General features: G+C 40.7%; 4 protein-coding genes and 1 long non-coding RNA gene across 6 annotated transcripts; 3 read left to right on the top strand and 2 right to left on the bottom strand.

Annotated features, from left to right (window-relative positions):
- Nucleotides 1-1,014: 1,014 nt before the first annotated feature.
- On the top strand, nucleotides 1,015-2,344 carry LOC310858597 (GTPase IMAP family member 9-like; the record flags this gene model as incomplete). Its single annotated transcript, XM_083764778.1, has 2 exons — nucleotides 1,015-1,421; nucleotides 1,542-2,344. Coding segments are annotated over exons 1-2 (909 nt in total), but the record flags the coding sequence as incomplete, so codon positions are not given.
- A 3,138-nt stretch (nucleotides 2,345-5,482) lies between these two features.
- On the top strand, nucleotides 5,483-7,139 carry LOC310858451 (GTPase IMAP family member 9-like). Of its 2 annotated transcripts, XM_083764566.1 has the most exons (3): nucleotides 5,483-5,577; nucleotides 5,827-5,941; nucleotides 6,062-7,139. In XM_083764566.1, the coding sequence occupies exons 2-3, from the start codon at nucleotides 5,836-5,838 to the stop codon at nucleotides 6,937-6,939; spliced, it is 984 nt and encodes a 327-aa protein (XP_083620692.1). In that variant the 5' UTR covers nucleotides 5,483-5,577; nucleotides 5,827-5,835; the 3' UTR covers nucleotides 6,940-7,139. The 2 variants fall into 2 exon arrangements, with proteins under 2 accessions (XP_083620692.1, XP_083620691.1); XM_083764565.1 differs by lacking the exon at nucleotides 5,483-5,577 and having other exon boundaries at nucleotides 5,804-5,941.
- A 1,679-nt stretch (nucleotides 7,140-8,818) lies between these two features.
- On the top strand, nucleotides 8,819-11,032 carry LOC310858450 (GTPase IMAP family member 9-like). Its single transcript, XM_083764564.1, has 3 exons — nucleotides 8,819-8,927; nucleotides 9,263-9,331; nucleotides 9,450-11,032. The coding sequence occupies exons 1-3, from the start codon at nucleotides 8,918-8,920 to the stop codon at nucleotides 10,418-10,420; spliced, it is 1,050 nt and encodes a 349-aa protein (XP_083620690.1). The 5' UTR covers nucleotides 8,819-8,917; the 3' UTR covers nucleotides 10,421-11,032.
- A 2,793-nt stretch (nucleotides 11,033-13,825) lies between these two features.
- On the bottom strand, nucleotides 13,826-15,843 carry LOC310858414 (GTPase IMAP family member 7-like; the record flags this gene model as incomplete). The annotated part of the gene is made up of 2 exons (XM_083764521.1): nucleotides 13,826-14,718; nucleotides 15,711-15,843. 2 exons carry the CDS (start codon nucleotides 15,841-15,843, stop codon nucleotides 13,826-13,828), a joined length of 1,026 nt encoding a protein of 341 aa, XP_083620647.1.
- A 5,826-nt stretch (nucleotides 15,844-21,669) lies between these two features.
- LOC310859179 lies at nucleotides 21,670-24,949 on the bottom strand. The gene is made up of 4 exons (XR_014569279.1): nucleotides 24,685-24,949; nucleotides 24,023-24,107; nucleotides 22,906-23,036; nucleotides 21,670-22,313 (listed from the first exon to the last, which is right to left on the bottom strand). It is a non-coding gene; the product is annotated as an uncharacterized lncRNA (long non-coding RNA).
- Between the last annotated feature and the right edge of the window lie 849 nt (nucleotides 24,950-25,798).

Raw genomic sequence — 25,798 nt, 5'->3', positions numbered from 1 at the left:
TGTTTGTTGTAGCTATGATGACTCATGAATCCACAGGCATTTCCCCCCAATATAGCTTTTTAGCTTATCTTAGCGCAACAAGTGAGGGAAATGAGGGATGATGGTTAAAATATTGAGTTAATATGTCTGATGATGGAGACATGGTCATGTCAGTTAACACATTGATCAGTCACTGGCTATTGGCTGACAGCAGCAGAGGTGGGGACACTGAGATAAGGTTAGTTAGAGATTGTGCACACACACACACACACACACACACACACACACACACACACACACACACACACACACACACACACACACACACACACACACACACACACACACACACACACACACACACACACACACACACACACACACACACACACACACACACACACACACACACACACACACACACAATTTTCTCTAGTTGGATATTATTATGCTATCCCTTCTTACTCCAGTAGATGGTGCCCTGCAGCTTCTGTCAAATCAAGCACACAGAGCTTTGGAAATTCCCCTGTAGTGCCAGCATTGTGTTCAGTTTCATTTTCTCTGAAACCAAAATACATTGCTGGCAAGAGGAGGCTCAGTGAAACTCAACACATATAAAAGAGAGCCTTGCCCTATAGCAATGCATCACTTATTAGATGAGGAGGAGCTGCCTGCTAGCGCTAACACTACCAACTACCAAGCCATCAGGAATCATCTTAGCCCTGCAGTGCAGACAGTAGGCCTACAGGTAGCAGCACCATAGCCTACCCTACATCCAAGAAACACTCTGTGAATAGTAAAGGCTATTAAGGTAGGGTAAGTGATATGTTTTGAGTTAAAACTAAAGTTGTTTTGTTAAAAGTCTAAATCCTAATACTGGTCCATACTCCATAGCCCTAATGCCGTTGCTACCGTTGCATTTAGAGCTTGCATTAAGTTGAGGAAGTCGAGAGTACCAGTCAGCATTTGCAACTTAGCTATGGACCAAAGTTATTCTGATAGTAATGGTTGCTAGAGTGTTTGTTCAGGGGTCTCACGGTCTCTCCAGCTCTTTAATGAACAGAAAATACATTTTCAGGTAGGTGATAAAATATTAGCCAATCAGGAGAGAGTAGCCATTTATCAGCTTCTGCTCATTTATTTTGTCATCACTTACAGTTCCACTTGTGTGATCTGTATCCTGCATGCATTCTCTATCCTGATTGGATAAAATTGGTATCCCAACCTAAAAATGCATTTGTAATGAGATTTATATTTTATGACACGGCAATGATAATATCACACTCTTATCTTCACTTTTTTCTTTAACCTTTTGTGGTGATTCAAGGTCAGCGCTATGGTCATGTCACATAGGAAAGGTTGGGTCCCATATTGGAGCCTGCTTGTGCTGGTGACATTTTGTGTTAAGATCTTCACTGCTGAATGCAAGAGTCAAGGCAAAGGTATGCACAGCACACACCGAGGCGACCGTCACCTTTATTATTGTTACTATTGTTGATGCGTTTTTGACACATGTCTGTTAATTCATTGATTCACTTCTTTCTTTTTCCAACTGTCCACAGATTCTGAGGAGCCCAAAGACCTGATGAGACTCATTATTTTAGGAAAGACCGGGTCTGGAAAGAGTGCATCTGGAAACACCATCCTGGCGAAGGATGTCTTCAAAGCGTCTGAGTCACCTGAGTCTGAGACAAAGTATTGTCAGAAGGAGCAGGGGGTAATTGGTGGAAGGAAAATCCAGGTCGTCGACACACCGGGCCTCTATGACACCAACGTGACGAAAGAGGAGCTAAAAAAAAGAATGGAGAAGTGTGTCGTCGAGCTGTCTGTTCCAGGACCTCACGCATTCCTACTGGTCATCCGGTTGAAGGTGAGGTTCACTGAGGAGGAGAAGAATGCCATCAAATGGATCCAAGAGAACTTTGGCTCTGAGGCCTCCATGTACACCATAGTTCTGTTCACACATGCAGACGAGCTGCAAGACATGTCAGTGGAGGAATATCTGAGACAGAGTAGAGATCTAAACGGACTGATCGACTCTTGTGGGGGGAGGTACCATTCACTCATCAATAACCCAGATAAAGTAAAGTCTCGTAGCCAGGTCAAAGAACTTCTTGAGATGATAGATCTAATGGTGGAAAGACATGGAGGGAAACACTACACCAGTGACATGTACAAGAAAGCACAGCAGAAGATCGAGGAAGAGAGGGAGAGGAAGGAAGAGGAGGAAAAGAGAAAGAAAAAAGAAGAGGAAGAAAGAATCAGACGGGAAGAGGCACTAAAGACGGAAATGTGTGGAAATGGCATTTTTGCTCTACTGATGCTATATGGTTCAGGCTACCCTTTCATATTAAAGATTATAGCTACTTTTTTTATTATTTTTTATATATATAATATAGTTTTTTTTTAATTTAATATTACTTTGTTTTATTTTTATTTACCTGTTTGTATTATTGTTAATCTTACCCCCCATTGAAGTTGTTATTAACCATAACCATGTGATCCCTTTCTTTGTCTGTTAGTATCTTATCTATTACCCATTGGTTTTATACCTGTATATACTGTATGTTGTGTGTATTGCTTTGTACTCAAATTATTATTATTATTATTTTTTTATACCTGTGTTTGTATGTTGTATGTCTGGCCTCGTGGGGAAAGATGGTGGGTGGGTGGGGAGGACTGGGAAGGGAGTTGTGGGAGAAAATGTAAAAAAAACGAAGAGTCATATTCTCTCTCTGTGAAAACTGCACATGATCCATCTCTTTGAATAAAATGTACTTAAAAAAAAAAAAAAAAAAAAGATTATAGCTACTATTCTGGGATTCTCTCAAGCTCATTCTCTTCATTTGTATGACGTTTACCCCTCCTGGAATCCATATGGATAAACTGAGGGTTAAATTCTTGCAGTAACGTGAATGTATCATGATGGTTTCGGTCCTTTGGGGTTATTTTAGTGACATGAATGAATGACATTGTCTGACTAAATCATCTGAAAAGTGACGTGGTCAAGTTCAGGGGAAACGTAGCTCAAGCCAGGAGTCCCAGGGCCGTTGGGCAATCCGCCCCTGGACATTTTCAATGACAGCTGGAGGGCTGATATACAGTTATTTAGTTGGGTTAGTTATGGGCTTGCATCTGGAGGTATGATTTAGTTATCTCAATAATTTGGGAAAAGTTTTAGGAAAATCTGGTGGTGATAACATTGTATTTATTTAAACATATCCATGTTTTTTGCGGGTTCATTTGCAGCTATAAACTTTAAAGATTTTTGAAAATATGTTTATGAGTACCATTTTGTATGTTGTGTTGTCCGTGTATAAACTTGGTTACGGGAACATTTTGGGGCATAGCTTTGAATAAAGTACTATAAATATAAGATTGTGTATATTCATTCAGCGCTATGGTCATGTCACACAGAAAAGGTTGGGTCCCATATAGGAGCCTGCTTGTGCTGGTGACATTTTGTGTTCAGATCTTCACTTCTGAATCTGAATGCAAGAGTCAAAGCAAAGGTATGCACAGCACACAGAGGCTACACTGCCCTTTATTATTGTTGTTGAGGTATTTGTACTTGAATAAAAGTATTTTCCAATACTTTTACTTCTACTCCACTACATCTCAGAGGCACATAGTAGCCTACTTTTACTCCACTACATTTATTTGAAAACTTTTTAGTAGGTCTACTAGTTACTGATTATTATTACAAAACATACATTAACCACTTCAGCCCTATATTTAAATTTATTTATTTGAAAATAGCCAATCTACAAGCTCACAATACGTCACATCGCAATGCTATACAAATGCATTTTGAGCCCCCTATACGCCCCATATATACCTACGACTGAGTGGCCATATTCATCTCCAACCAAGTGGTCAAGTTTGCAGACAGCACCACAGTGATAGGCTTGATCACGAACGATGATAAAGCAGCCTACAACTAGAGACCTCCTAGCAGTGGTTGTCATACGTTTTCAGGCCAAGGACCCCCACATTTCTACTTATTTGGCTGTGGACCCCCATCTGAAAGTGTGCGGCAGGGAGCCCCAGAAGAGAACATTTTAAAATCTTCCAAACATTTTCAAAAAGTTTAAAGATAGCCACGCTGTGAGGTTGTACGTCCATCTGCTATGGTTGAATAGCTAATGTATCGATTGATTGGTTAAAATGATTGTGTAATGATGCTTTATTAAACATTAAATGGGGGGTCAGAGAGTTCAAATTCCTGGGGGCAAATCACTGAGGACGTCCCACTGCTAAAAAGCTTCTTTCCCCGTCCAAGCAGGCACATGTATGAACTGACAAGAACTAAAATAAACCAGGACAAAAGGAAACAACCTTGAACCTTGAAACAGCATACATCTATCTGAATAACATGAACACAGTACAGTATATGAACAAGTAACCAACATACATTATGCATAGCATACAGTATAATCAAAATAAATAACAAGTAGTGATACCTACCCCATATATACCTCCCCAATTTAATTTAATTTGTGTTTAAAGGTTTCTGGTAGGGATGTAAGGTGGGTGATCTGACCGTCAATCACCTTATGTACGCAGATGATTTGGTCATCTTCAGCCCAGAATATGTACGCAGTATGGTGCTGATTTTGATATTATATATAATGCTAAAAAGAGTAAGAGTGTCCAAGTGTCTAGGTTTTAAGAAACATGATATATTTGTGCAGAGCAACTGAGTCAGAAAATTACATCATTACTGCTGTGACTAACCCTGAATACAGTTCGTATAGATTCTCTTCCAAATTGTGGAAGCACTGGTGGACACACACACACACACACACACACACACACACACACACACACACACACACACACACACACACACACACACACACACACACACACACACACACACACACACACACACACACACACACACACACACACACACACACACACACACACACAATTTTCTCTAGTTGGATATTATTATGCTATCCCTTCTTACTCCAGTAGATGGTGCCCTGCAGCTTCTGTCAAATCAAGCACACAGAGCATTGGAAATTCCCCTGTAGTGCCAGCATTGTGTTCAGTTTCATTTTCTCTGAAACCAAAATACATTGCTGGCAAGAGGAGGCTCAGTGAAACTCAACACATATAAAAGAGAGCCTTGCCCTATAGCAATGCATCACTTATTAGATGAGGAGGAGCTGCCTGCTAGCGCTAACACTACCAACTCCCAAGCCATCAGGAATCATCTTAGCTCTGCAGTGCAGACAGTAGGCCTACAGGTAGCAGCACCATAGCCTACCCTACATCCAAGAAACACTCTGTGAATAGTAAAGGCTATTAAGGTAGGGTAAGTGATATGTTTTGAGTTAAAACTAAAGTTGTTTTGTTAAAAGTCTAAATCCTAATACTGGTCCATAGTACTCCATACTCCATAGCCCTAATGCCGTTGCTACCGTTGCATTTAGAGCTTGCATTAAGTCGAGGAAGTCGAGAGTACCAGTCAGCATTTGCAACTTAGCTATGGACCAAAGTTATTCTGATAGTAATGATTGCTAGAGTGTTTGTTCAGGGGTCTCACGGTCTCTCCAGCTCTTTAATGAACAGAAAATACATTTTCAGGTAGGTGATAAAATATTAGCCAATCAGGAGAGAGTAGCCATTTATCAGCTTCTGCTCATTTATTTTGTCATCACTTACAGTTCCACTTGTGTGATCTGTATCCTGCATGCATTCTCTATCCTGATTGGATAAAATTGGTATCCCAACCTAAAAATGCATTTGTAATGAGATTTATATTTGATGACACGGCAATGATAATATCACACTCTTATCTTCACTTTTTTCTTTAACCTTTTGTGGTGATTCAAGGTCAGCGCTATGGTCATGTCACATAGGAAAGGTTGGGTCCCATATTGGAGCCTGCTTGTGCTGGTGACATTTTGTGTTCAGATCTTCACTGCTGAATGCAAGAGTCAAGGCAAAGGTATGCACAGCACACACCGAGGCGACCGTCACCTTTATTATTGTTACTATTGTTGATGCGTTTTTGACACATGTCTGTTAATTCATTGATTCACTTCTTTCTTTTTCCAACTGTCCACAGATTCTGAGGAGCCCAAAGACCTGATGAGACTCATTATTTTAGGAAAGACCGGGTCTGGAAAGAGTGCATCTGGAAACACCATCCTGGCGAAGGATGTCTTCAAAGCGTCTGAGTCACCTGAGTCTGAGACAAAGTATTGTCAGAAGGAGCAGGGGGTAATTGGTGGAAGGAAAATCCAGGTCGTCGACACACCGGGCCTCTATGACACCAACGTGACGAAAGAGGAGCTAAAAAAAAGAATCGAGAAGTGTGTCGTCGAGCTGTCTGTTCCAGGACCTCACGCATTCCTACTGGTCATCCGGTTGAAGGTGAGGTTCACTGAGGAGGAGAAGAATGCCATCAAATGGATCCAAGAGAACTTTGGCTCTGAGGCCTCCATGTACACCATAGTTCTGTTCACACATGCAGACGAGCTGCATGACATGTCAGTGGAGGAATATCTGAGACAGAGTAGAGATCTAAAGGGACTGATCGACTCTTGTGGGGGGAGGTACCATTCACTCATCAATAACCCAGATAAAGTAAAGTCTCGTAGCCAGGTCAAAGAACTTCTTGAGATGATAGATCTAATGGTGGAAAGAAATGGAGGGAAACACTACACCAGTGACATGTACAAGAAGGCACAGCAGAAGATCGACGAAGAGAGGGAGAGGAAGGAAGAGGAGGAAAAGAGAAAGAAAAAAGAAGAGGAAGAAAGAATCAGACGGGAAGAGGCACTAAAGGCTAAGTGTGGAAATGGCATTTTTGCTCTACTGATGCTATATGGTTCAGGCTACCATTTCATAATAAAGATTATAGCTACTATTCTGGGATTCTCTCAAGCTCAAGAATGTCTTCATTTGTATGACGTTTACAAATCCTGGAATCCATATGGATAAACTGAGGGTTAAATTCTTGCAGTAACGTGAATGTATCATGATGGTTTCGGTCCTTTGGGGTTATTTTAGTGACATGAATGAATGACATTGTCTGACTAAATCATCTGAAAAGTGACGTGGTCAAGTTCAGGGGAAACGTAGCTCAAGCCAGGAGTCCCAGGGCCGTTGGGCAATCCACCCCTGGACATTTTCAATGACAGCAGTGACAGCTACACTGCCCTTTATTATTGTTGTTGAGGTATTTGTACTTGAATAAAAGTATTTTCCAATACTTTTACTTCTACTCCACTACATCTCAGAGGCACATAGTAGCCTACTTTTACTCCACTACATTTATTTGAAAACTTTTTAGTAGGTCTACTAGTTACTGATTATTATTACAAAACATACATTAACCACTTCAGCCCTATATTTAAATTTATTTATTTGAAAATAGCCAATCTACAAGCTCACAATACGTCACATCGCAATGCATTGTGAGCTTTAGATCTGCTATTTTCAAAGTATTTGTATACATTTTAAATTTTAAATGCCACATTCTGCATAGTGAGTGCTTTCTACTTTTGGTACTTAAAGTAAATTTTGATGCCAATACTTTTGTACTACTTGTACTTCTTTACTTGTAACAGAGCAATTCTACATTGCAGTATTGATACTTTTACTTAAGAAAAACAATTGAGTACTTTTTCCACCACTGCTTTTGGGTTAACATGTTTGTTAATTCATTCATATTAATGATTATAGGTTTTGTGCTGGGAATCTCTCAAGCTCAAGAATGTCTTGATTTGTTTAACTTGGGGCTGATACAGTTCTTTATTTTAATTGTATTCTTCCTAACCCTTAACTGGGTTAATTATGGTATGATTATTGATTAGGTATGATTTAGTTATCTCAATAATTTGTTTTGGGAAAAAAATGGGAAAAAACATGTTTTTTGCAGGTGAATTAATAGTGTAGCCTACATTTGCAGCTATAAGCTTTTTCAATTTTGTGAAACTATGTTCATGAATAGCATTGTTATTAGTTTATGGTGTATGAGTTTTTGGTGTGTTGTCTGTGTATAAACTTGGTTAAGGGTACATTTGGGGGCATATCTTTGAATAAAGTATAAATATAACATTGTGTATTAATTTGGTCACAAATTTTATTTCCTACAGATATTGTTTATTTGTTTGTTGAAATCAGTTGTGGTATTTCATATCTACACTCATTCTCCATTTACCAACAGGACTAGAAATGAAGAAACAAATGTTTTATAGTTACTATATTATTGATGATAACAAAGAATAATCATTTATGTGTGTATTTGTATTTTACTTAAATCTGTATATTATTTGGTTAGATTCTTGATTAGGATTAAACATGCTGATCTTGTTCTTGAGTGCGGGTCTTGCATGACCCCACCTTTGGTCTCCAGTCTTGCCTCCCTCAGTCTCGGTATGGCCTGGGTCTTGGTCCTCAGTCTAGGTATGGCCTGGGTCTTGGTCCTCAGTCTCGGTATGGCCTGCAGGGTCTTGCTTGTGGTGGTCTTTTTTTAACAGGAGGGGTATTCCACAAAGGGAGGATGCATGCAGTCTAGAGGTGTGGTCCCTTCCTCCCCTTACTGTAGTGAAATGTCATTATGGTGATAGTTGCAGAATTCAGCAAATTCCATCCAAAATGACCTGCATGTGTACTCTTCTGAAGAATCCTAAGGGTTGTCATGAGGCTGTATGATGAAGAGTGTAGACTCAGAGACTTGGTGAGAATATGCATTGTGTTGTTGACACTCACTCTGGGATGTGTACTGAAAACTGGAGACAATACAAGGAAATAGGAAGCCCCTTCTCAATAGGCACAGCTTCCAGACATTTCCCATGCAGCGAACGTATGTGAGGGTACAGAGCCAAAGAACTTGTCTACGTTCAGTTCACATTTTTTTGAGCTGGGATTCGGACAACTGTGGTCATCTTGGTGTCGCAGAGAAGAAGCTCAAATAATGGCTGAAGGTAAGACAATATAGTACATGCAGCACTATATATAGTAAGAATGAGTCTGTGTCCATTTATACAATTATCTTCTGATTCTTTCTTTCTGTACTCTTCACCCCTTTGTTCTGAAACTGCAAACTATTGGGAGCTTATATAACAGAGAATTCACATTATGTTTTACACCTATAAACCTGTGATGTGACAAAAAAGTTCTGAATTTATGTGAATAAATAGCCAGTGTCTATGATTCACAGAGGGACAAAGTCAAAATTTGAGAAGAATATATTTTAAATGTTCACAGTAACCTACATTAGCTGTGACCCACCGCTCATTTGTATTATTTTGTATCACAGCTATACCTCTAAGAGAGAAAAAACAGAGAACTCTTCCACGGTCGGACGGGTGTGGTCATGGCTACGATGGTACGTTCATTCATTTCATTTCCTCCATCCACATACATAGCCTTATATGGCTTGGAGTCAGTTTCAAATTATAAATCACTACCAGGCAGCTAAAATGATTTTGCCTCTGCTTGTGCAGGTCTGGATTTGTCCGGAGGGCTGCGGATAGTCCTGGTGGGCAAGACAGGCTCAGGGAAGAGTGCGACAGGGAACACTATCCTGGGAAGAATGGCCTTCAAGGAGGACCCCAGCCCTGTGTCCGTGACCAAGAACTGTGAGACACAGAGTGGAGAAGTGGACGGGACCGTGGTGCAGGTCATCGACACGCCGGGCCTGTTCGACACGGTCGTTACCGAGGAAGTGGTAAAGACAAAAATAGAGGAGTGTGTTAAGATGTCCATCCCGGGTCCTCACGCCTTCCTGCTGGTGATCAGGCTAGGGGTAAGGTTCACTGAGGAGGAGCGGAATGCTGTCAAGTGGATCCAGGAAAACTTTGGAGATGACGCCTCCATGTACACCATCATGCTCTTCACGTGTAAAGATCAGGGCAAGGCTGACAACGCCTTGAAGGAGTGCAAGGAACTGCGGAGGCTCTCCATCACGTTTGGCCGGCGGTACCATGCCTTCAACAACAATGACAGGAGCGACCTCGCTCAGGTGAAAGACCTCATCACCATGATTAAGGAAATGGTACAGGACAACGGTGGGAAGCACTATACCAACGAGATGTACGAGAAAGCTCAGCAGAGGCTGCGAGAGGAGGAGGAGCGGAGGACACAGGAGGAAGAGAAGAAGAAAAAGGAGGAGAAAGAGGAGGAAAGGAAAGTCTGGGATGCTGAGAGGGAGCAGCAGGAAAAAAAGAGGGAAAAGAAGAAGACGGGTAAAAGGAAGAACATACGTGTGGCGTCAGTGGCCGGGGTTGTACTAGTGTTAGCCGGGGTAGTAATTGCGGTGGGAGCAAACACAACAGTAGCCCTGGCTCTAGGAGCTCCTACACTCCTGCTGGGAGTTGTTTGTGGCGTAACTGCTCTCTGCATGTGGAAAAGGCTTTGTTGCAAGACCATGTCCCAGTGGAACCATGCAAATAATGGACACGTTAATGCTTGTTGATTAATGTAGAGTACAGAACCTTCAGCAGTATTAGTGATATCCAAATCATGTGATTATAAGGAATTTAGGGAATAAGGAATAAGCATTTTGCGAGCGTGCGTGTGTGTGTGCGCGCACGTGCGTGTCTGTGTGCGTGTCTGCGCATATGTTGGATTGGGGTTGTGTTGGTGTGTGCTGAGTTTAGCATGTTTTGATGCTGTGTCAAACTATTTTAATTCAGCATAGCTATTTCGTTTATTTTTCATAGATTTCTCAAGAACTGCTTTTAACATGGCAGAACTCACATCTTCAGTGGTTTTGGTAGCCTAATTGAAATTAGATTGTGTCATTACACAACACAGATATTTCTAATAAACTGTGATTGTTATGAATTGGTGGTCTTGTGTCATACGTCTCTCATGAGCTAATTCTGTAAATATCTCTGCTTCATTCAGTGTTTCAGAATGATTATTCATGTCGTGTCCAAGGTATTTGTTCCAAAGGGTTTTATAAAAGAGTGACAGTGATTTGTTGTCCTAGTGTGCTATTATTATCATTACAGCTCATTTCCTTTAAGGAAATGGGAGACAATGGCAGACAGCTGCCATGAGATCACATTTGAATGAACAGCATTTAAGCAGAGAACAGCCACTATTACTAATATTCAAATGTCATTTCTACAAGAAACGTATTTATTTACAAATTAATTCTTACACAACTTATAAGAATGAATGAATTAACTTTTCAGGAAGTGGAAAAAAATAACCATTTTGTTCTGATGGTGGCAGGTACTTTACCACTGTGCCACCGGAGCGCCCATTTCACTTTAATTTGAAAGACTTTCTAAAATAGCAGATCTACAAGCTGACAATGCCTCACATTCTACGAGTTGTGAGTTTGTAGATTGGCTTTCACTACTTTGCATGACACTCTTGTTCCAAGAAAGTATGGCATTCATCTGTGAAAAAAGAATCACACAAAAAGCTGAAATATGGAGATACAAGGTTTCTGCCCGACAATAACAACAATATGCTAAACGCAAATGTTCAACTATTTAACCTTTCATGTTTACTAATGAGTCTGACTTGATATCGCTATTTAATTGTATTTGTGCACCGTAATCTCCATATATGGAGATCTAAGGGTGGCAGCGGGGGAAGTGTCTTGAATGTACAGGGTTTGATGAGGGCCCAGGTAGGGCCGGGCCTTAATTTTCGGGCCTGTTGAGAACTTTCGGCGACTGCCAGGCGCTGCTGCACAAATAACTTTGGGGCAGGCTCGTCTAGAGTTTAAATTGACCGGTATCAGCTCTAAAGGGAGACATCGAAGAGGAAAGATGGATGGGGAAGGATCATGTCAGAACAGGTTCTGACATATATCCATATACTTATTTATTCAGATAAAACAGTGGTTCTCAACCTGTGGGACAGGGATCACTGGTACTGCAAATCTCTATCCATGTTTCGAATTGTAACAGCTGAAATCAATAACATATAATATCAGTATTCGGAACCTGCAGCCCACATTAAGTGAAGGTAGGGGCCGCATGTGGCCCCCGGGACGCCATGTTGCCCATGTATGATGTAGACGGAAGAGAGAATTGTTTGGGAGAAGCGTGTCATTAACCAGGGTTTGTTTTATTGTATTATTTATCAATGTTATGAGTTCTTTGTCAACATTCAAGGTGTATATGTTATTTGTTTATGAGTTTCATTGATCCGATTAGTTTTTGTTACAGTTTGATGTTTGTTGTTGTTTGTTTCCTGTCATTCTATTCCCTTCAATTCTCATCATGCAGCCAGTGAGACCTGTAAATCCATGTGTTACGTGCATTTTATTTCCATGTTCATTATGCTTATTGACCCATTCTGACCTGAGATCAGATTCTAAAAATGTCTTCGATTTTCCAAAAATAGCAGACGAACAAGCTGGGGCGCTATGAGCTTGTAGATCTGCTATTTTTCAATAGCTAGAGCATAGCATAATGCTAACACCAAAAGGGGTTTCCGCCCAGAATATGTTAAGTTTTGTTCATGTTCTGATCGTTGTTTATTCTTTGTGTTTATCAGTTTTGATGTTGGTGTATTGAGTGTGAGAGCTTAATAAAACCATCAGTAAAAGAGAAACAACTAACTCGTTCATGGAGGGAGTGACAATAGTCTCACAGAAAATTTGCTAAAATAACCGATCTACAAGCTCACAACACGTTGCATGTCCTTGTAGATCTGCTTTTTTTTTTAAATAATTTTGTTTAAGTTATAGTGATAGTTGTTAAATCTGTGTGGTTTGACCATTGAAAAGTATTAACAAAAACATTGGATCCTTTGGAACGCAGGATCTTTTTCCACCCTACTGTATACACAACAAAAATATTAGAGGATACAGAGAGAATCAGAGGAAGATGCAGTACGTGCTTGTACATTTGGATATACACTACATTTACTGTAGGCTCTGGAGAACAATAACGCGACACGAGACAGTATCACGCTAAAGGTTCACAAAGTTCATTACACAAACAGGAACATATATAGTGTTGGATCATAATGACGTGACCACAAGATACCAGACATAATAACCGCTAACTGCAGCAAGGCTGACCTTGCTGTCTGAGATGTCTCTCATAGCCTAACTATAAAGTATGCTACAGATCAGTCAGTACACAATACATCAAGTACATTGTGTCTCACGTTCAAGTACACAGCCATGGGCGATCATGATTATAACAGAAATGAACAGATTTGGTAAGTTGTTTGGCTTTGCTCGGCTTTGCTCTTTGTCATGCCAGCTATTCTTATAGGCCACTCGTGTGGTCAGTTTATGCACATGGCCCAGGCTTCCGAATGACTATAAAATATGAAGTGGTAAGCAACAAAGCCATCCCAACCCTGGGTAAATACAAGAGAGAAATGGGCATATCTTTTGTAATATAAGTTTATATAAAAGGATATTGTGTAAGTACAGAAATGATCATGTTGTTCCTCACTCAGCTTGAGTAATGAATTATACATAAAGTAAAGTATGTTGTAAGGTTCATGGTAATGTGACATTACTTAGGTTGGTGCTGTGGTTAAGCATATAGTTAATCATGTGACATGTGACCTTATCTGGTGCTACAGTCAAGCTTATGTCACTTTTTTAAAAGCATTTTGTAGTTAGAAAAAGTTGAAAGACCAAACCGTCACCTTCGATCATACATGATAATTTGAATGAAAAAATAAAAATACTATTAAATGAATCTTATTTCACTCATTGGAATAACATCTTCAATATCACTGATATCTCCAGTGTCAGGGCTCAGGGGGGGGGGGCTTTCTGCCTCTATTGATAGTAGGCTACAGTGGAGAGAGACAGGAAACAGGGAGTGTGGGAAGTGACATGCAGGATTCTGTCCTCAGAAATCGAACCCGGGACACGCTGTCAACTTTGTCAAGCATCGTCCATAGTCTCCATAGGCGCCCCAGGACGGTCAGGACCCCAACCACTCGGCTGTTGGTCATCTTTTGGTTTCATCCGCCTGCTGAGATATTTGGAAATCCCTCCAGTTACAGCCATGGCTATTGATCCCACTTTAGCTGTAATTGCTAGCTCCTCTGCCAAAAGGACAACACCACCCACAAGAGGGGTTATGGTTGACACTGCTGTCGCCGCCACAAACAGACCAGACCCCACACTGTCCATTGTGTCCCCCCACTCCTTCTGTCCTTCCGCCGTTTTCATCTTTCTCTGTACCTCTTGGTATACATCGCTGGTGTAATGACTTCCATTCGATTCCATGATCTCATCTATCTTTTCAAATAGATCATTGACTTGAGTACGATTATCTTCACGTGTGTTGTCGAACAACACGTACCGATCACCAATGCTACTGATGAGATGCTTGAGTTCGGGACATTTCTGTAAGTGGGTTACAACTGAACCTTTGAGCCTGTCAGCCCATGTGAAAACGATCAGAATATACTTGGATGCTTCCTCCCCAAAGTGGTCCTGGATCCATTTGACGGCGTTCCTCTCCTCCTGTGTGAACCTCGCGATCAGGCTGATGACCAGTAGGAACACATGGGGTCCAGGCACGGACAGATGGATACAGCTTTCTATTTCCCTTTTCCATTGTGCAGCTGTCATCACAGTGTCAAAGATCCCTGGTGTGTCGATGATGCTGACAGTTCTTCTGTCAAAATGGCTGATTTCTTTGGAGCAGCGGATTGTCACAGAAGACGGGGATATCTCCTCTGTTTTAAACACATTTTTTTTGCCCAGGATTGTGTTTCCTGTCGCACTTTTCCCTGCCCCGGTCTTCCCCACCAGCACAATCCTTGTGTCTGTCAGAAAAACAAACAAAAAAACAATATAAAACACACATTTTAATAAGAGTTCAAGCAAGAGTATAGTAAGCAAGAGTATAAAGCAAGAGTAAGAAAACCTCCATTATAAGTAGGTGGGTAACAATAAATATACATTTCTTCAGGCTGAATTAACTTACCTCCAAAACATTTAGCTTCCATTAAATAACTTGGATGGATGGAGTTTTCAACCACGGAATTTGATGCAGATTTCAAAGAAATACTGGTCTCGTGGTCTGGTTGTTCTCTCACTCTCTCTCTCTCTCTCTCTCTCTCTCTCTCTCAGATTCTGTGTTGCAGGGAAATTAAACAACAAGCTTTAGTGTTTCCAGTGTGGCATGTGCTAGGCAACAGGCCGCCAGGTAGGCATGGGTCCCGAGAGAGCCAGTGGGAGAGAGGCAGAGTGCAGCTGAGAAGGCCACGCCTACCACTCGGCCAGCTGGTAGACGGCCGCTACGTGCCCGCCTACATGTTGTTTCAAGTTCATGAATATCAATCAAGACCACCTGTGGAGCCAGACAGACAGATAACATGTAGGCGAGGCTGCCTCTGCCCTCACTTCTCCCATGACGCTCTGAGAGACAGGTCGGGCCATGCACTGGCGGTAAGCACTGGCGATACAGCGTTCTGTATGTGAAGAGGCAAACACTAATCCCACCCTCTCTGTCCCACCTACAGGCAACACGCTCCTGATACTAACTGAGTTCACTCGTAACTCCTCTGGTGAGATTGAGGCGGGGAAGGGCAAAGCCCCCGTCATTGTGTCTCTCCAGGAGGAACATTAAAACGCTGACACAGATTCCCCGTGAGGACCTTGGTAGGGACAGAGCCGGCCAGCGCCACCCATAGGGAAAGTAGGGAAAGCCAGTGACATTTGTTATATTTTGTGCATTATGATTTGACCGCATTTTCAAGCCCATGCCCATGGGTCTGTTCATATAATAAAACCGCCGATAGGCGAGATTCTGTACCATTGAGTGTCTTGGTGTCGTTCAGTCCCCACACCAGGTAAATGAAAGGCTCATTAGCCAGGCTACAGTTGTCCGGGTGCCCACTCACCCAGGTGCCCAGTTGTCCAGGTGGCCACTTGTCCAGGGTGCCCATTTGTTCAGTCAGACTATTTGGGTGCGGTACCGTACCGTACTGTACTGTACGGTACTTTGTAGTTTGGTAGAAGGCGGGCGGATAAAAGGCCAAGACTTCTGCAGTGCATAGGCTACAGCATGACTTCTGCAGTGCATACAGCACGACTTCTGCAGTGCATACAGGAATATTAAAGGTATATTCAGTGATTTCACTCAAAAAACCTTAGGTTTCGTTTTTGGCTGTGGGACCCAGCCTTTCGTCCAATCAGGATAGAGAGTAAAAAACGAAACCTAAGGTTTTTTGACCCCCAGGGGTTAACTGGGGACAGGGAGGAACTCCTTATATGGCCAGCACACTCTAGTAGGGAGGACTATCACAACAAAACAAAAAAATAAGTGATATTTGAATTAAGTGAAATCACTGAATATACCTTTAAGTAGTCGTATTATTAGCGTCGCAGTCCCGCCCCCTTTCAGAACGGCGAGTGGCCCAGGAAATGATTCTCCATTCATTTTCTCCATAGGCTTTTCAAAAAGTATTTATTTAAAGACGGTTTCGATCAACTCGGATCTTGACAAATCATGACAATGAACACAATATTTTGGGCCGATCAAATCATTAGAAAGAAGAAAATAAAGGCAGGAGACAACACTATTTGTTTTGTTTTTCTTCTTATAAATTGGCCCAAAACATTGTGTTCATTATCATGATTTGTCACGATCCGAGTTGGCTTTGTCCGTGGTGTAACCGTCTTTAAACAAATACTTTTTGAAAAGCCTATGGAGAAAATGAATGGAGAATCATTTCCTGGGCCGTTCTGAAAGCGTTCCTGGGCCACTTGTCGTTCTGAAAGGGGGCGGGACTGTGATATTCCTAATGGTACAATATTTGATAGTTTTGTTTGTGACTATAATTTCCATATGTGTTCATGAACATACAGTATGGTGGTCTGCATACAGTTTAGTCCAGTATTGTCTTTTTCTTTTTTTACACAGGGTAGTAGCTGAGACTGAGCAAAGGTTCTAATTTCCAGCAACGCCCCCTACTAGACAGACACACATGTATATTAAAACCTGGGAGCATTCCATAAATGGCCTTTTCACATAGTTTTGTCTCACACAGACAGAGCAACGAACACGTCTCAACCTTATCGGTCCGATAAGGTTGAAACGAGTGAGGAGCTTATATGGGACATACTGTATCTTAAAAGTAACCAACTATATAACATTAAATGCACTTGACAACACCTATGGTTTTGTGATGTCCTTATTTATTCACTCAAGAAAAATAAGAAAAGAAATCCAGTCTGGGTTACCTACCCAGGGCACTTTTCTTTGTTTTAAAGTTTTTGTTATGCTGTTGTGCAGATAGACTTTTATTCCACCATGGGCACGGGTGGTAATCAGATCGATTATGGTTGGGCTACACCAACTGGGAGTGTGCGAGCAAAGTTGATTTGTGGCATTTTGTGCAAAACAGGCCACTCCCGGAAACGAAAAACAGCCTTATTTATGGCCATATAAAAAAATATTTGAAACGTAAGCAGGCTTTAGACCAGATATGTCAACTTAACAGTTTAGTAAGCAAGAGTATAAAGCAAGAGTAAGAAAACCTCCATTATAAGTAGGTGGGTAACAATAAATATACATTTCTTCAGGCTGAATTAACTTACCTCGTGACACGTGGTCTCTCTCTCTCTCTCTCTCTCTCTCAGATTCTGTGTTGCAGGGAAATTAAACGACAAGCTTCAGTTTTTCCAGGAAAATGAAACCTAAACTCCATTATGTTGGATGTGTGTAACTATTCCATCTAGTGGAGGATTATGCTATGTGCAACAATCCTGCAGCCTGTAATTTAACTCTACTCTAGCACCACGCCACACCATCCAGGTGGCCAGTTGTCCTAGCCTGGCTAATAAGCCAGACACGAAATAATTGCCTGCCGGCGGATTACACGACAGTGTGATTAGTCTGGTTTATTAGCCCAGGTGCCCACTTGTTCAGTCAGACTATTTGGGTGCGTACTGGGGGAGGATGGGGGAAGATGAACCGTCGGGTAAGTTGAACCACCCCCTGTATCTTTAAAACTACACACATGAGTTGTCATGTGACCTCAAAATCAGGACACACCCACCATTTCAACCTGCCTGTGAAGATGAGAGACACATGGACAAAGTGGAAAGTACATTTATACACAAAAAAGTGTTTTTTGCTGGTCAAAGTAAAAAAATAAACTTTTCTGGAATAATCATTTTTATATTAAAGCAAAAGCACCCAGGTCTAAACTTATATATCATGCATGTTGGTGATATACCAATGTATAAAACCCATGTGAATCATTTAGCTAAACATTAGCCTGGAGCATTAAGCTAGCCATGTTTTGTCAAAAAGTGGCCATGGGGCAAGTTGAACCAATTCCTTGGGGTAAATTGAGCCAATTTTCTTAATGTGAATCACCATTCATATTTTTGTATTAACTATTAGCTACTCAAATTATACTGAATGACCTTTAATTTGGATGTTTGCAAATGTTTGCAAATTTGCTATATTGTATTAACAATATTGCAAATATTATAAGGTTCTGAATAACAAACTTTATTTAATTGTCTTTATATTGTTTAAATAATAAATAAACAGATAAATAAGACTATTTGCAAAAGGGAAAACTGTTATTAAATTATTTTCAATACGTGAATACATTATCTGTTCAAGTTTAAGCTCTTTACATTAAAATATCATGTGGTTCAATTTTGGATCAACTTACCCCTTACCTGGGGCAAATTGAGCCACTTTTTTTGTTTTTTTGAAAAGGTCATATTTCCATGGCCCTTTGTCATAGCTGCTTACTCATCATTTCAATTGATAGAGGACATCCTGAAATATGTGTAGATTATTAGATTTGACTGCCATCTCATTTTGCCTTGCTTCCAGGACAACTTAAGTAAAAAGTGGTTCATCTTCCCCCATCCTCCCCTACCGTACTGTAATGTAATGTACTTTGTAGTTTGGTAGAAGGCGGACGGCGGACGGATAAACGGCCATGTGCTTGTGTACCCCGGGCCCCTTTCCATTAGGGTAGAAGGGTATCAATATCGCATTGCGTGGATTTGCATTGCAAAGGCAGAAGTAAGCCTCACGTAGCAATTAAGACTTCTGCAGTGCATACAGCAAGACTTCTGCAGTGCATACAGGAATATTAAGTAGCCATACTATAGTAGGGCTACTTAATATTCCTGTATGCACTGTAGTCTCCAGAATGAACCATATGTTCAGTAACATAACATTTTACTATTACAGTAACTTAATACTATACCCCAATTGCCAAAAAGCTATGTGATATTCCTAATGGTACAATACTTGATAGTCTTGTTTGTGACTGTAATTTCTGTGTGTTCATGAACATACAGTATGGTGGTCTGCATACAGTTTAGCCCAGTAGGCCTATTGTCTTTTCTTTTTCTTTTTTTTACACAGGGTAGTGGCTGAGAGTGAGCAAAGGTTCTCATTTCCAGCAACGGCCCCTACTAGACAGACACACATATTAAAACCTGGGAGCATTCCATAAATGGCCTTTTAGACATAGTTTTGTCTCACACAGACAGAGCAACGAACACGTCTCAACCTTATCGGTCCGATAAGGTTGAAACGAGTGAGGAGCTTATATGGGACATAGGCCTACTGTATCTTAAAAGTAACCAACTATATAACATTAAATGCACATGACACAACAGACAACACCTATGGTTTTGTGATGTCCTTATTTATTCACTCAAGAAAAATAAGGAAAAAGTCTTGATTACCTACCCAGGGCACTTTTCTTTGTTTTAAAAGTTTTTATTTAAAGAAGAAAGAAGAAACTTTTAGAAGCAATGCTGTTGTGCAGATAGACTTTTATTCCACCATGGGTGGTAATCAGATCTTCCTTGGGCTACACCAACTGGGAGTGTGCGAGCAAATTGATTTGTGGCTTCTTGTGCAAAACAGGCCACTCCCGGAAACAAAAAAAACTTTGGGCCTTATGGTGGCCCTATAAAAAAAGATTTGAAAAAATGTGGTGTGGAACAAAATCATGTTCATATAGATTGGGCTTAATTCACTTTGCAGTTTCTATGTCATGGCTAGAGCAGATACGGAAACGTAGGCAGGCTTTAGACCAGATATGTCAACTTAACAGTACGCCTAAATAGTATGTATGTAAGTGCATGAAAGATTTCACGTAAATTGCACGCTGCGTTCCTGATTTGAGGCTTTTTGTTCAAAACTGGCAAATCCTGCAAACTTTGAAGGCCAATGTTAGCCAATAAGAATGGAATATGAAATATCGGACAGATCCGTGAACATGTGACTATAGAGATAGTGTGTAACGATTTGCGGGATTTTTGGACAGAATCTGTTTTTCAAAAGTTGGCACCCTGGTGGCGCTATAACAGGCCGTTCTGGAAAATTTGGCATCGACCGGGTTAACGGTGCCGGAGATTAGCTGTACACAGACGGACGGACACACACTCACACACGGACGGACTCACACACACACGGACGGAGTGCAAAACATACTTTCTCCCCATGCCTTCGGCCTGGTGGAGGCAATGAGCATTACGGAGTAGGCTATCATTTGAAGATAAGGCTGAATGTATACCAGTGTTGACGAGCGTGATAGATGCCACATATATCCCCAGCTAACTTAACACACATGTTTTGGTCATGTTCTCGATTAACACAATACTGGACTGCCATATTTAGATCCTTATCAGAAATCTTCACTCCCCCTAAATCAGACCATTGGCTGAAAGATGCCATGTTATTCTTGAACCTCAAGAAAATTAAATACGATCTACGTTGCTCTCCAGGAGGATTTACCTCCTCCTGGGGTCGGGCAATAAATAAATAAATAAATCTCGAGAATCTGTCAAGTCTTCCAAACACCCCATAGGCCAGGGCAACAGTTATCAATCTTGGTATTCCCCTCCTACTCCGCACACCAACCCCATTCCCTCCCTTAACACTCTCATTCCTTTCCTTTCTTCTCCTACTTTCTTCCTATCCACTTCCAAAACAAACAGCAGTAGTACTCCTTATGCCATTCTCTCCTACAACACCATGGAGTCCTTATCTCACCACTCACTTTTGTCTATTCTTCTCTGTTTTTACTTCTCATGTCTTTCTTCTCTTCTCTTAAGATTTTTTTTTTTTTTTTGCGGCTTACGCCTTTTATTGATTTTTGAAGGGACAGACAGTAGGCTGACAGGAAACGGGAGAGAGATGGGGGGATGACATGCAGTAAAGGCCGTGTCGGGTCCGGGAGTCGAACCCGCGGCACACTGCGACTGGATTACCAGTCCGGTGCCCAGACCGTTACGCTACGGCCTGGGCCTTCTTCTCTTCTCTTACGCTCATGAAATCCTTGCTGGCTATTGCTACTATTTATTTTATTTAAAATAATAATAATAATAATAATAATAATAAAAATAATAAACCTATACTTTGAAAGGAGAATTGATTGATTGATTGAAATATTTATTAACAGTTTGCAGAATTACAGTACATTTCAAGCACAAACTCAATACAAAGACTGTTAACTGTGAGTGGACGACCCAATTAAGCATTACACTTGTTTACAAGAGGGTCCACCTTCATTCATCGAAACATTTAGAGACGTACAAATAGGCACTTCTATATACCGGTAGTCAAAGAACAGAACAGGAATTCATCATAAAGGAGGTAAAAAGGGAAAAGAAACATATACAGTGAGGGGAAAAAAGGGTGGGCGGTGGGGGTGGAATCAGATTTTACGGGGGCCAGTTTCGAATTGCAGCCGTCCGTATAGGTGCCCTTTGAGAGCGGTTTTGAAGGAGTCAAGGGATTTGCATGTCTTAATGACTGTTGGTAGGGCGTTCCACATTTTGGTGGCATAGGAGCGAAAATAATTTAGTCCCTTGTTTGTGCCGAATCTGGGTTGTACATGGTTCGTTGCACTCCCTCTGGAGGTGGAGTGGTCAAAGTTCCAAGTGGGAGGGTGGGGGGTTGTTTTGTCTTGTCTTGTCTTGTCTTGTCTTGTTTTGTTTCGTTTCAGTTTTGTAACCATCTGCATCAACAACTCTGTTCATGTAGTAGCAAAAATCTATGTAATTGTATACCGGGTACAAAAATAGAAATAGAAGCATAACATATGTACTGCATTTTTCCCTGTCTATACCCCTCTTCTATGTTGAATAAAAAACTTAAAATTGAAGATAAGGCTGAAAATGGGTGAAGTGCTCCTTTAAGGGCTCCAGCGGTTTCTGACCAGTCCAGTAAAAAGCCATATCAATATTCCAGTGATAACACCTGTTAATGCACCATCATAACCAACCCAATTATTGATCCAGCCAATTATTAATCCTGTAACCACAGCAACAAGGAGCTCCAGTCTGTCACTGATAACACGCTGCCTGTCCTCTTTTCTCCACTGGTATCTGTAGCGATCTCTCTCTTCCACGTCATTGGATCGCACTGTAATGAACACAGACACGCACACACACACACACACACACACACAGACACACACACACACACACACACACACACACACACACACACACACACACACACACACACACACACACACACACACACACACACACACACACACACACACACACACACACACACACACACACACACACACACATATAGAACAGTTGACTGTGATTATAGAAAGATCATTCCAAAAACATTATTAATTCATTCACGCACCGATGGACAAACTGCAACAGTGCCTGTGCATTGGCACTGCAGCCCTCACAATTCAATTCGATTATGATTCACCAGGTAACGATTCTATTCTATTCTACAATGTATTGCAATGCATGCACATTTCTATATTACTACTTTTTTTTATCAGTCAATACAAGCAGTCAGATATACTGAACAACATTTTTTATTTAGAATTATATATTATATAATATTATATAAAGTATTATAATTATATATAATTATATTTAAGCTTCCATTATCGATTATATCACATTGCATTGCTGCATGGCCAAATGGCCACCTCACTGATTTGTTCTTACTGGGACAAACAATCTTCTCCTTGACTCACCTAGTGTTGCTTCCTGGATGAAAGATCCTTTGGTGGCCGTTATCAGGTCTTGATTGTAGGAGGACAAGAGTTGTGTCTGCATGTCTCCTTTTTTCTTTGTTGCAGTCCCTGAGAGTCTCCATGACTAGGACCTGCAAATGTGAATATTGAAAGGATACATGCATTTTAAAACGTTTTTTCAAATTGAATATCATATTGTCTATGTCCCTCAAACGTATTTCTGATGGTTTGAGCCTACTGTAAATCACCACTCTGATATCATATAACCATGAAGTCCATGTCATTTCTTCTGATAGTAAGGGAGTTTTATCAGATATTTGACATATTTGATATCTGCGAATGAAATCGTTACCAAGAGATTTCTTCATCAATTCTTCTATTTTCTAAAGGTGTTTTAAAGATATACTTTTTGGCTTTTTCTGGCTTTATTGATAGGTTGAAAGCAATCTGACAGGAAATGCGGAGAGAGATGGGGGGAAGACACGACACGGCACGCCGTCAGGCTGGCTCAGCAGCCTAGGTGCCCAGACGGTTGAGCTAACCGTCCGGGCTCTAAAGGTGTAACATTTGTAATGTAACTTTTAATAATGTATTAAAAAGAAATTCAACTCCCAGGGGAAATCTCATAAAAAAACAGCTCAAGGTCGGATTAGTCCAGGTGCAAACAAATGAGTATATAGGTCCTAAGGAGAAAATAAGTGTGTGTGAACTCCTTTGAGTACTAAAACGTTTTCTGTAATGGTGGCCACTAACTTGCCTATTCAGGAGTATGCTTGGCACTATACCAGTACAACCAAATCAGTTGAGCTGTGCCTGAGGTGTGATGGAGAAAGCCTGATTGTTCAAAATGGTGTATTTGTGGGTTAGAAAAGATTGGGGGAGCGCAGAAAACACCACAACATTTTGAAAAGTTGAATTTCATGTTGCAGGCCCTTGTATATTTGAATATACAATATAAGACAATATCCTATCTTCTTTAGGATTGGCTTTACCAAACCGTCCAACTCTGCTCACTTTATCACATTCGCTTTCTTATCTTTAAAACTATACTGTCTTTTCCTGACTCCCTGTCCCTGTTATCCTAGCACTCCATATGGTTAAAGAAATAAAAACTCACTTCTATTCATCCTGTAATCAGTGGATTGTTGGTGGTTCGAAGATTGTTCCATCAGGTTTGTACTCCCTGATAGACACTGACCTACCTAAAGGGAAATAGATATGTCAAATCATTTTCTCTTTATTTCAGTTAATTTAGGTTAGCATAGTTGATACTAACTGTATCCAAAATAATGGAGCTAAATTGAAATGATTAAAACATGGGGGAGAGTCACAATATTAGTAATCTTTTTAGGCAACCAACACGTTTTTCAATATGGAAAACAATGCCTGTGCCTTGTTAACAATGGTACATTACACTAGACTACACAGTGAATTTGATTGATGGAAGTTGTAAAAAAAAACTAAAATACTAAACAAAATACTACAACCCGTAAAGGTTACAACCTTAATTGGTTATAGAATATAATAATTAAATCTGACTCAACACGGAGTATTGGCCAGTAGGCCAACATACACAGTCGGACACATTCACAATAATAATGTAGTTATGTGTTCAACATAGGTTCAGGAGTAGAGACCACTCTGCTTATCTCGATCACTCCCATCACCTTATCAACTACACAGCGTTGCTAGTCTCACAGCCAATCCACGTAGGCGTAGCAATCACTACAGTATAAACTATGAATTGGCCTACACCAAAGACGATATCATATCACTTACCTGTTTGATTCTGTTTTGTGGCGTAAAACTTCCCAACCTCCTCCCCAACAAACCCCCTTCATCCACATTTGTTTTCTTATTTAACTTGAACAGAAGGTGTGGTCTCTTAGTGAACTGTACAGTACAAACAATCTGTCAATCATTTGCCCAGTCCTTTTTCTCTTTTGTCTGATGTAGTCACACGTCAAGTTAACGTTAATGATTACTAGCCTACCTGCAGACTGCAGTAGGCCTACCTGTAGTGTTACTTTCATGTTACCAAGAAACAAAACTATCCCATCACATGACAATACATATTATGTCGATGATGCAGTTACTAGAAAAACTGGTTCTCTCTCTCTCTCTCTCTGATTATGTCAGTGTTTTCTAGGAAAATGAATCCTAAACTCTAGAGGACCTCAATCATGTTGGTAGTGTAACACCATCTAGTGGAGGATTATTCTATGTGCAACAATCCTGGAGCCTGTATGTTCAGTAAAACATCAAATATAACTGTAAACTGAAGCACATGCACAAAGTTGATATATCATAATATCACCTACAGGTGGAAATAATTATACCTAACCCATTAATTTGATTCAGTTGATAGCTGTCTGTCAGCATCATAGCTTCAGAAATAGCTGTCTGCCGCATAGTTCACAAAATTACAAACTTAGACATTACATACTCTTATTTAGAGCCATGATCTCAGCTAAGCCTGGGTGATGGAAGTTCTCAGGTATAGAGCAAAACAGCTGTTTGGAAGCTTCTTCTTTTTTTTTTTATAGATCGGCACGATTTACCTGGGAAGATCTACTGTACCATTATTTTTAAATGGAAAGTTTCGAGTCCAGTGGATCTGTCAGTAGAAGTACAATACAGTACTGTACTTAATTAATATTTCTAATCCACTGCATTTCACAGATTATTTGACAGATATTAGCCTATTACTATTACCAGTAAGATTAAGTAAATAAGATTGAGGGCGAGAAGCGACCTCGCGTGCACTGGCCATATATGTACAGGGTTTGATAAGGTCAGATCAACATAATGTCAGAACAGGTCAGCTCCATATATGGAGATCTAAGGGTGGCAGCGGGGGCAGTGTCTTGAGTGTACAGGGTTTGATCAGGGC

The sequence above is a fragment of the Protomyctophum parallelum genome (assembly GCF_964188405.1).
Source record: "Protomyctophum parallelum genome assembly, chromosome: 5".
Taxonomy (NCBI): domain Eukaryota; kingdom Metazoa; phylum Chordata; class Actinopteri; order Myctophiformes; family Myctophidae; genus Protomyctophum; species Protomyctophum parallelum.
Note: the sequence above shows the minus strand (reverse complement) of the source record. Positions and strands in the feature narration are given on the sequence as shown.